A 12,616-nucleotide genomic window follows, 5' to 3' on the forward strand; every position below is an offset into this window, starting at 1 on the left:
TTTTTATGTACGTGGAGAAATCTTCATGGACACTCCGCTGTTCTAATAATCGCGTACTCCACGATGACCATCCTACGCGTTTGACAGGAGTGCTCCAGGAACCTCTTATGAATTAACTTCTGTTGCACCCCCTTCCCGCGTCCTCTTGTTCGAGTCCTAATAATTCCTGAGTTAGGGGGGGGGGGGCATTGTCCCTAGCGCTATCACTTCCTTCTAGTCGTGAGTCCGTTGGGACGACGATGAATTTTCTTTTTTTTTTTTTTTACGTGGAGGAAATCTTCATAGACACCTTACCACCCTTGTGCAGGTAGGCAAGGGGGTAGTGCCGGATTCTTACCGGCTAAAACCTCCACCCACGGACGGAACGGTAGACTAGTGCGAGTTGATTGTCAGGCCCCTGTGTGCTTAACACCAAGCACCTTTAAACGAGCACACTCCCAGAAAGTACACCCACAACACACGCAAGGAAGGGGCTGGCCGCTTGCCTGTAGTATATTACTTTTAAGAGAAATTTTGATTTTTCCGTCCTCTTTTCGAAATACTCCATGCCGAGGATTCGAACTCGCGACGCGTCGTCTTCGGTTCTGGGCCTTAACGAGCGTAGCTGGCTGTCCCGCCTGCCCTATTTCTTGGCTGTAGAAATTAATTAAGGCTTAATTGGCCTTCCTTGTTTATCAGTTCGATCAGTTTCAGAAGAATTTTTTATGATCTTTGCAAGTTACTCAGTGCAATAGCATGCTCCAAATAGTTTCTAAATAAACAAAGGAGTTAAAGAACACCGTCGTTCGTTTCGAACCAGACAGATACACTTGCTCGTGGGTATAACGTAACCGAAAGTTTAAAACTGTTACTCGGTAGAAATGACTATCGACTGGTTCGTGATTTACTGGCAATTAAATTTCATACCGTGAACGCTTCACGAGATCCTGCATCGAACAAAAGGTACTTAACTTCTTGGCCAGCGGATCCACGCGCTCGATTTAATTTCCCAACGAATGAATGAGCAACACGTTTCTCGTGTTCGTTCCGTTCGAACGTAGGAAATTCGCGTGTTATAGAACACTGCAATTTTCACTTTCCACCTTTAACTGTTCGTACAGGATACAAGGATCTGCAATTCAAATAACTTTTCGCTGTTGATACCATTAGCATAAAACATCGTAATAAATATAATGTTAAATAGCGAAAAACGTTTAACGTTGAAGCAAACGACTCGCGCGTTTAAACTCTCTCCAACGTAAATAAGGTTGCGCCTGATGTTTGCAGTTTGGCCGGCATTATTTAATCGTCACACAGGATATTGTGTATAGATTTATTGTCAAAGTGTTTCTGGGCTGAACGGTGCCTAGCCATAGAGCTGCTGGGTGAAATAGTCACGCGTCACGACTACACGTGTGCGTGTGCGTGTGCGAACGCATCATTAGCAAGACTATCATTAGCCAACAAGGCCGTGGACAGGGCCGTCATTGCTGAGAAACGGCCACTGCTTTTAACGCAGCACGTTTTTCCGGCATTTTCAATACTAAAATTCATACATTTCAATAACGAGAACTTATGAAGAAAAGAATGAAATTATTACCTGGACCCTGTTGTACGATTGAATTGACAATATTAGGGAAATTAGAGTCACAAATAATTAGTATAAATAAATGATTAGTATCTTGCGTTACTTTGTTGAGAGGAAGTTTTGGAAGTAAATTCTAAGGATGACAATTTATTTACGTAATTGTTCTATTTGACGTAGAAATCGACGCAAAAAATTGTCCATTCATTAAGATTAATAACGATGTTACTGGTTTGAAAATTATTGTGCGAGAAGGCCCTGATAATGTTTTATTCTTTCCAATGACGTCCTTATGACGTTCTTCTCGTGTGAGTATTTCGTACATTTATTTTTAGCCGGCATATCGTGTATTTAGGTGACATAACGTGATTTTTGGAAATTGAAGATTCGCCTGTGATTCGGTATTTCCGGAACAGTGCACGATTTTTCAAATATTTTCAATGTATTGTGATCTCTAAGGTGTTCGGAATGTGTTACATGTTACTCGCGGCAGAGATAGATTTTTAGAAAAAGAATTATTCCAAAACAGTAAAAGCACAGGTACAAATACAACAGATTAGAAAAGAGGAAAGGTAGAATAACGATAAAATAAAACATTTATCAAAACGTATGTATATCCATGACTGGCGGTCGGTCTTCTTAGAATTTCTTTCAATCTCGTCCTCTTTGTTTTTCCTTAATATGTAAATTTCGAGTGCCTCGAGGAAACTGCAAAAGAAAATCTGACGTTAGCAAAGGTTACATTCAAAGGTTACATTATGAGCATTATGGAAATTTTCAAAGAGAATTATAAACGTGATTACAATGATGATAAACCAGATTCGTACAAAATGCTGTACCAGACTGTAAAACACGCGATTCTTTGTAAACCGTTGTTTTCAAATGTCAAATTTAAACATACCATCATTTATTGCCATTAAGCAGATGTATAATAAAAGATAGATAATAAAAGATATATATGGGACTGTCTGTAGTAAAATATAAGATTTCTATTATTGTAAAATCGATCACTGGTGGAATCGTTTTGGAATAGATACGGCAAGATATTTCGATTTCTAATAAGAAGATAACTTATTACTTACAAGAGATTTTTCGCTAAGTACCAATTCAGAGAAAGCTTTTATTAAATCTGGGTACTTAAATAGAATATTACTTCTATATATCTTGTTTAAATTAAATTCGGTTCGTTGATTTTATGATATTCGTCGGATTCAATCACTCCGACTGGCATAAATCGTTTGCTGAGAACTAAAATCGGTGTCTCATATTTGAAGAGTGCTTGTAGAAAACACTGTAAGTGTCAAGAAAAGAAAGAAAGAAAAACGAAACAAGTTTTTCAAGAGGGAAGGAAGCATTACGCAAATCTAGTTCAAATTCACAAAGAAGAAAATTGTATCTGTAGGAAAGCCTGTATGTGCCAGATGCTAGTCATAAAGAAAATTCAATGTTCCATCTACTTAGATAGATGGCATAGACAAAAGCCAAGAGACAACTAACTAATGTTTATTCGCACCTATATTTTTCTCTGTAGAAGCGACGTTGTGACATCATTTTCTAGCGTTATTAATAACTATTTAGAGAGGGAAATCACACTGCAACTCTACTATTATGGCACTCTTATTGCTACGTAGAAGATTTTCCAATAAAAAAAAAAAAATTTTTTTCAACTTTGACATTTACAGCGTCATCTATAAGCAAATTCTGTTCGATTATTTCCGATCCTTGCAACTTACAATCTACGAAACAGGCCAGGCGAAAAATCGTGCTCTTTACAAATTTACACAAGATTTTCCAAGAAAGGCTGATCTGTGTCGATGCTTTTGCTCATCGCGGCATATCCTACGTATGTATCTATCTATCCATAAAGCAAGAAAAATACTCGAATAAAAAAGTGTTTAAAAGGGGAAATGCATTCGAATGGATTCAGGCAAATAGCGTGTGCATTTCACTTGCATCTGTATTCTTGTTCTTGAGTCAATCTTTGCTTCTCGAGTCGATCGTAAAAGCGAAGGATATCCGTTTGGATGGTTACTCTTGCTTCTCTTCGGAGTTTCCAGAGATGGTAGAATGATTGCTTCGTGGACCATCCTTCGGTAAGAGGTTGCTGCTTTTCGACGATTGTTTGGTCACGGTGGTCATCTTTAGCGCGTCGATTTCCTTTGGAAATTCTTCCCTCCGCCTTCGTCTCCTCGACGATTTTCTTCGTCTTCCTCGCGATCTCCTTCTACGGGATCTACGTCGAGATCCACGACTCTTGTACCTCCTTCTACCGTGTCTCCTCGAGCTTCTTCTCCGGCTAGATCGTCTTTTTCGTCTGCAACGAATGTCGACAGCAGTGGCGTCGCCGCTGTTCATGCATTGATTGTACATGTAGTCGTGATTGTACGTGTAGCATCCGCTGAAAACAAGGAGACTGTTGTAATGTATTTAGACACACGTAGCATCTGATCTGTCACATAAGAAATTTATTTCTAACGGGGTACGTTACTCTGGAAGTTTCAGGAAATAGAATTTTCCATTTCTAATTTGTAACATTTTCAAGGTTTCAAGTTTTAGAATATTTTGTTCGTGTGGTTTATTGAGCCGAAGCTCGAGCAGATTTTATCTCAAAACTTTGATACGTACGTTTTCTGACCTGGTTCTTTGCAATTCGATTTCCTTCATACTTTGAAGTAATATTCTATAGTAATTCATAATAATATTAATATGATGTAGCCTTGAGTTTTTTTTTAATTTTGTAACGCTAATTGAATTCTTTTCTTTTTTCTTTGTTATATTATATAGTTACATCCGGGCTGCTTTTAGAACTGATCTTTTTGGCAAAATGATTGCGTTCCTTTTCAAATTACTATCATTTGCTACAATTCAATTTTTTGTAAAATTCTAGATTAAGATAATAGATTGTAGTTTGTGAATCGTTTAAAAAATGCAGCTATTGATGTAGGAAGGCTGCTTGTGGAAATTAATCCTATTTTCTTGCATTTACCCCTTCAAACGCTGAAGAATACCATAAGTCACGCCACGCCTGAGGGCAAGTTGAACGTGACGCCTAATCTCAGAGCCAGGAATATTATATTCTTGAGCAATGTAATTACTGATTTCCTGTGGAGTTGATCCTTGAATGGCCTGCAGCCTACGAATTGCTTCTACGACCTGGGCCTCGATTTTTGGAGATTTTTGCGCTGCCATTGTAGCATTTGCTGCTATGGATCGCCGAAGACGATTTAATCTACACAAAATACTTTGACATTCAATTTAGATATTCACACAAAATAAAAGCTACTTTTGTATTAATATTTACTAAAAAATGTCCTGTAACTAATACCTATAATTATTTCCCTTGACTATTAATAATCGATAGATTATAACTAATAATTTCTCACTGAATGTTTTTTTCTCTTCGACATTGGACGAGAATGGTTCTGATCAGGCTACCAAGCAATATTTACGATACTTTCGAAAAAACATAATTTACCATAAAAGATACGATTGTACATAATTTTTCAGCGCTGACATTTTGTTTGACAATCCATTGATCACAAATTTCACTCGGTTGAATATTAAACAACCGCGTTTCCAAGAGACAATCGCGCCTTCTCCATATTTTCCACTCGATATCCAACGAGTCGAACATGCGTATACGCGTGCTTTTATAATTGGCGGCGATCCAGCGAGAAAAATGAAGCGATTTCGATCTATTTCTTTTCGATGTTTGCGTATCTGCCGGTTCTCCTCTCGGACCGGTGGTCCTCCGTCTCTTTTTCTTTCTTTCTCTCCTGATCTACCTAAGCAGAAATAAAACAGTACCGAATAGCGCCAGAAGAGTACGATAGACCTTTAAACAGTGACGTCATCGAAGCTGTTTTCTCATGCCTTCGTAAATATAGTACTCTTCCGGCTGTTTGACTTGCAAATTGAGAGTACAATTAGAGGAGTGCTTAAAAAATTGCCGTTCGAATTATCGCCGAGACGTGGCGAAGAACCGAACGAAATAGTATCTAGTAGTATCCACGTGAAATTCCATTTCTAAGATGGCGACTTTACTAAAAAAGTAAAAAGGCAAAAAAGTCCCATTTGTGAACGCTACCCGTTGCGTTGAATAAATAAAACTCGCCTGTAATAGGAAATTGCAATTTTCCCTTCTGCTAAAATTGTTTAATTATTTTGTTAGTAGATTCGGGATTTTGTGTATTTATGCGGAACTGGAATGATACTTTTACTAAAGAATGACAGAAGTCCCATCTTTCGACGCTACCCGTCGCGTTAAATAAATAGAATTCGTCTGTAATAAGAAATTGCAATTTTACTAGAATTGTTTAATTATTTTGTTAGTTGATCCGTAGTAGAACTTGAATGGCAGCTTTGTTAGAAAATGACAGAAATTTCGATTTCAGAGGAACAAGGCCTTTATAGATGTGCAAACTGGTTTGATTTTCATAGATCACTGTGGTTGATATATATGTAATTGGAAATTCATAGTTACGCCATCCTCTGCGGTATACACACCTGTTGTATCCTATGAAACGTGTGCAATCGTCTGGAATTTGATTAAATGATTTTTATCCGAATCCTGAAAGTAGAATTTAAATTAACTTTATCTTTATTCAACACTTCTTAGTAATGTATAGTTTCGCTACGTTTTTTTCTAATAATACAGTGTTTAGATAAATAATTCAATATCTATTCGCTATTAAATCATTGGTAATAGATAGATGTACGTGTATTTTAAGTTGTAAAGACCTTTGGTGTGTTTTGTCTTCTCGACTGCGATATGTCGGTTGACATTAGAATTATCTGTTAAATCTAATACGCAACATTTAAAAAGAAGTGTCGTGTATGAAATGTAATAAATAGTGATAAGAAGAATCTTCTTACAACGTTGGTCGGATCTCCTGTAGAGAGCAGCACGCACAGAGTTAGACTCTACTGGCATCTGGCTCGGGTTTATGGAATTTCGTGGCGCCATCCGGAACCTGCCATGCATCGGTACACACGGCAATCAAGAAAAAAAATCAAGACTTACTTTATTAGTAAATTATTCTGTAATTCGCTCTCTGTTCAAAGGACAGACGTGTATAAATATTTATTGACTTCCATCAACCTTTAGAACGACGTTCATAGGTAATTAGAAAGGAAATCTTATATTTTTTTATTCTTCGGTATTTTTCTGTTTTCCTCTAAACCTTTCCTCGACTAGAAATTGCAGATTTCTATATAAATCTCACTTTGTTTGTTTATATATATAATTGGTAACGAAATGAGATTTGGAGAGAGTTTTGTTTCGTCCGATATGCAATTTCAAGATTACGTCACAAATTGATGAAATTTTAAGAAGCAAATCTGTTAAACGACGCCATTATAGTAAATATATATTATATATACACCAATGAAATCAATATACTTATGCATAGTTCAGTATTGTCTGGTAGTCTATATTTGCATATGTTACATATGTTTATACATATAATATTTTTAAAGTTTACACATCTTGTTTTCATATTTTAAACGTACGAACATTTGCAGTCTATTTCTATTCGTATCTCGAAAACTGAATTATCGATACGAATCATATCTATCGATCATACGTAGCGCGCTCTATATATATATACTAAAAAGTCGAACAATCGAGCAGCCATGTTGGACTGGAATTTTCAAATTGGTCAGTGACCGCGTTACAGTTGCGTAATTTTATAATGTAATATGTGGTTATTATTATGAAAAGTGAGTTTAGAAGCTGAATATGAAGCCGAGATGACATCAGGGATGACGGGGACGCGAAACTTTCTCCGGAAACATCTTCTGTAAGTGAAATCTTCAAATTTTATCTTCTTTACTTTACATTTTAATGGCGTCTACTAAAATAGTCATTTAAAGCGAATTTGCGATATCATAAATAGTAGTCGAGCGTATATGCCACAAAATACGAAGTCGATTGACAAACGAACGATTTCTCTCTCGTATATGGACATTTTCGTGAAATATCGCGAAACGAAGAGCTTCGTGAATGTACAAGGACATACACCGGACACGATGCATTCATCCGTGCGAGATCCGCATACGAGTTGTTTATTGTTAGCTGGCTAACGCGAGTTCCTGCATAAACTGATTGTCCAAATGATTCTAAATTGTCCAGGCTTGATTACAGGAATTGCTGCATTAGCTTTAATGAATATTATATATATTTAAGATATCTCCAGTACTGGGACCAATTCGTAGGATTTTCGTAATATGGCTGCCATATTGAATGACGTCACGAAACAACCAATAATAAAATATCTAATAGCAAATACTTAGAATATATTTCCTCAAATCGTTTATGGAATTTTTTGAGGTTAGATTTCAGACATTAGAAACAAACAGGTAAAGCGAGTAAAATCCAATACGATGATACTTCACAAAGTAGTATAACGAGTGTAATCTTCTTTCAATCAATTCTCCATTCTTTTTTCTTTCCATTTCCTATTCCCTCTTTCTAATAAAATACGATAAAAATGAAGAAATTATTACATAAAGATGAACGTTTCTTCGAACGAAGCTGAAGTAATTGATATGTGACCTTCTTTCGTTCTAGAATCATATAATCTTTTTACGAGTTACGGGATCAGGAGTAAAAGGAATATGTAGAGTACGGTTGTTATTAATCGTAGAGATGAATTCGAAACGGTGCAACACGGCGGCGCGTAGCGAGTTGAAACACACACCGGACCGAGCGAAAGTGGTCACATAAATGTCGAGAACAGAGAACGCGGCCTAACGAATGTGGAGAGATCGGTGAACCGGAAGCGAAAGGCGCGCAGCTTCACGATTCGTTTGGTTGGAGGTATACGCGTAAGATCGTCCGCCTGCTGGCCTTTAAGCATCACGAAACGAGAAATCTCTTTAATACTCTGTCTCTCTTTCTTTGTTTTGCACGACTTTACTTTCCTTTGGTTAAACAGTTTGAAATTGTTAAAACATAAAGTAGCTTAAAAGTATTAGACTAGGAATATCAATTATCATTTTAAAAGGTGATTGATGCGGAAGTTTCATGTTCGTGTGGCAGCAAAAGTATGTATTATATTAGGGATATTAGCTATCGTCTTTCAATAGAAAAACACGTCTGGTCTGGATGTTTCTACTTATTTCTTAAGAAGTTTTATCTTGTATTCAATTATCTAACAGAGTCTGTTCCAATCCCAGATGGGACTAATTCATCGATTGTACTCGTTGATTGTTTCTTAAAATTATTTCTTCGTATTGTTACATCAATATCATTGATTACAGTTCTTTTCGAATATGAATCCTTCCAAATCTATTTAATATTTCTTCATCTCTTCGTTTTCATCTTCGTATATCTGAATCAAAGTTCCAGATAAATATTAGCTTTTATAGTATAGTACAATATCTAATTCTACAATGAGTTCAAGAATCTGTATTGAAAGAAACATGTTCCAAGAGTTGTTCGCTCGTTAGTTCTTATGGAGTACCTGAAGTAATGTAGGAACTTTTCTAAAGATACTGAACTGCAAATTTACCAATTGCTGCTATGTTTGAAGAAGATAGCTGGATAGAGAAAAATAGATTTCAAGTCGTGTTTTATTATACGTCATAAGAACAAGCTGATAAGTCGGGTATTCTGTGATATTTGCAAAAGCTTGTCGACAGTAAATCACCGCGAAAGGCTGACTCAGATGTAACACTTAGAAAACTCGATTGAATGAGATGCCTAACGTTTACGCAATATTAACGGCGTCGCCATAACGCGTTGCAGCGGCCACGTTTGCGATACGCAAGGCCGTGGTCTCCAGAATTTTTCGTTACGGTATTAACTCCTTGATAAAAGGTACTCTAAACACGTTGAATCATCCACTGTCAGATATATACAACAGATAAACAGCGAAACGTTTCTGCGCTAATATGTTTCTCAGGTGTTAACGATACTAAATGAGTTTTTCGGCATATTGGACTCGTTTTCTAATCTTTGATTCGCATCCTAACTTTCAACGTTCAGAAATCTGTACTTTATATTTTAATTGACTGAATCAACGCGTCTGAATCAAAGATAAATATAATCAAGGATAAAATTCATAGATCGAATCATCAGAGATTTTTTTTATTTTAAGGGAAATTCGCCTTTGTTTGTTAATGTTGCAATTTTTGTTGTACATTTCAATCCTTACGATGGAAACTATGAATATAAAATTGCATCATAGATCGAAGCTTTTTCTAGAACGTGGAACTTTTTAAAGGACTTTTATCTTTGTCAAGTTTTGTAACGATTCCATAGAGGTTGTGCAGTTCCGTGTTTATGAAGTAGAATTGAATGGAATACACACAGATTGCGTAAGAGTTGTGGCATCTTCACGGTCTTATCAAATGTTATATCACCGACAATATCACTGAACATAGTGGTTACTGAAAAGGGAAGCAGGAAATTGTCGATGTACCTGTTTTCCACTTCGCTTGATCCTTTATTTCGTTTCATTTTTCAGTTCTTTCTTCAGGCTTGAGTTTCAAAATTCCTATGTAGTGTTGTTAACTTTGAAGGTTTCCACGTTAGGTCTGAATATTCAAGGGACTCTAAGAAGCCTGAAGTTTCTTTATCGCTAATTGCAAGATGAACTTGTAAACTTCAAACAAGCTTGCAAGAGTTTGTGACATATTCACACATAGATACCACCACCATGTGGCTTTTAGCTTAGCTACCGAGCTTCCTGAATTCAAATTACAATATACTAATGATTAGTATCTTACATATCTAATCTGTATATCTAATATTTTGAAGATATTTTCTTTCTAATATCCAACATTTATATAGGCAACATTCGATATATATATATACTGTTTTATAAGAAACGCGTCACAATCATCTTAATCATGTCACAATATTTATTATAAGAAATTTCGGTCGCCCTTACCGATAAAAAATGACAGAAATTGTACGTTAGCGAAAAGTCATTCCTCGAAGCAAATCACGTGGTATCCATCACCCTGAACTTCAACGTTGCCCTAAAGTTCGTAGTGACAAAGATTTCGCAAAATTTCGCAACATATTTTTACCTTATCCTGTCGTTTTTTCTTTTTTTTTGTTCACGGTAGGACCGTGACTAATCACGTGGGAAAGTATCACGTGCATTAGGTAGCATTGTAACACGCATCCGACGTCCTTGCGGCATTCACAAGGCATTTTTCCATTCCTGTTAAATACCATGGTGCACGGGATGAACGCGCAGCATTTATAGAATCTATGCCAGTTAATGAAACGAGCGAACTAAGCCAGAGAAGTCAATTATAAATGTAAGAACGAGAAGAAGAAGAAGAAGCATGAATCTTGTCGTTTGGCGACGAAAATGTGTAAGGGATTGGATGGTAATATTTTCTCTAATATAGAGCGTTGTGTGCGGTATCAGAGTAATCGCGAGTCTGGCACGCACGAAGAAGCTCAATTAAATTGATCTCGGTAGTGTACCATTTTATTACGGCATTGTAAGGAACAATTGTTTTCTCACGTGTCTGAAAAACTGATTGCCAGTGATGTCACGTCCGGAGACCGACCTTCGTTGCCGGCACGTCCGGCACACCGAGTCTTTCTACGTAGATTCAGAAAAATGAGAAAATTACGAGGCAACCGGGTGCCCAGTGAACTTTTAGTACGTTCTTTGGCTTTTGATCTTTGGTGCCGTTTTATCGACGTGTAGGTAACGTGGGAATATGGTGCAACGTATTCACCAAATAGAATAGAACGTAGAATATTCGCGAAAAGAAGAATGCGCATAAAATTCGTAGTTTCCGCATTCTAAATTTCCTCGCTTGATAAAATACAACGCGATTAAATTTTCCCTAAATTGGCTATTAATCCTTTCGCTGTAGATTAAAACGATAGTATGCTACGATAACTACGTTGGAAAATTTCAAAAAAATAGAACTTCTTGTTTCATCTTGCTATATAATGCTTTTTTTATTATTTTAATCTGCGTATGTGCGATCTACATGCGATACACGTATACATAGGACGATGATCAGCACAGAGTATGATGATTTAAATTGACACGAATGTGAGTACGTGCAATAGTGTATCGCTGTGACATTACTTAACTTATGTCGCTAAATCTGTATGGTACAATACGATTATTTACCAGGTTAATACGTACTCCCCTCGTGGTAAACTTAAAAATAGAAGATACATAATGATTCACGTATCGTCGTAACGATTATGAATCTCAACGGTTGAGGTACGCTTCGCTCCACAATGAAAGGGTTACGATATAACTGAAACGAAAAAAAAAAAAACCTTAATTCAAAAACATACGCACAATCGCTAGTTTTAATAAAATTACGTAGGTTTGTGAATGCTCGTCAATGAAAAAGGCGGACGAGAAATAAAATACAATAGAAATAAATAAGATAAACAGAAATAGATAAAGCCGAAGAAGAATGGATGGTGTCCATTAATCTCCATGGATGGTCTCCATTAATCGGCTGAAAATATGAAAGATGTAGTAATTACGCGTGTAAAATAAAGCTGGCCCTTTGTACTCCAGCTACTCGGAAATATCTCGAGTAGCGGATGGTTCGATATCGTTGACTGGGGACTCCCACGTGTCGGACTCACGTGTCTCGCCACGTGAACGGCTTCGCTCGATGGAAATCGTGTCGAAGGGTGGTGGCTTCACGGGGTGGAGGAAGTATTAAATGCAAAGCGTGTACAAACGGAGCCTACCTTGCTTATTAGTCGACTTCGAAGTGAGTGCTGTGTTACGTAACCAGCGCCAGGGTGGCGAATAAGGTCGAGACTCTATGCTGAGTTACCGTGTCTTTCACCGGTGAGAAAAAGAACCGTTCCTATTAAATACAAAACGATGTACATAGGCTAGTTGTCCGGTTAAATTCACAAGAATATCGTATCTTCACAATATTCTCCGCTATGTATTTTATTTATTTATCGTTACGTCCCGTTCGTCCCTTTGGACGAGCTTTCGGTTTTACGATATATTACCGGCTATAGCTACTCGAGATTTAAAATTTACGTTTTCCTTCAAAAACGTCCAAGATACATGAAACATCAAAATTTAG

The 12,616-nt window shown here is 37.0% G+C and overlaps 1 protein-coding gene across 1 annotated transcript; it reads right to left on the reverse strand.

Moving 5' to 3' along the window:
* Positions 1–244: 244 nt before the first annotated feature.
* LOC126872796 (uncharacterized) lies at positions 245–4,819 on the reverse strand (the record flags this gene model as incomplete). The annotated part of the gene is made up of 3 exons (XM_050632983.1): positions 245–2,272; positions 3,518–3,962; positions 4,551–4,819. Coding segments are annotated over 2 exons (639 nt in total), but the record flags the coding sequence as incomplete, so codon positions are not given.
* Between the last annotated feature and the right edge of the window lie 7,797 nt (positions 4,820–12,616).

The sequence above is a fragment of the Bombus huntii genome, chromosome 14 (genome assembly GCF_024542735.1).
Source record: "Bombus huntii isolate Logan2020A chromosome 14, iyBomHunt1.1, whole genome shotgun sequence".
Taxonomy (NCBI): Eukaryota; Metazoa; Arthropoda; class Insecta; order Hymenoptera; family Apidae; genus Bombus; species Bombus huntii.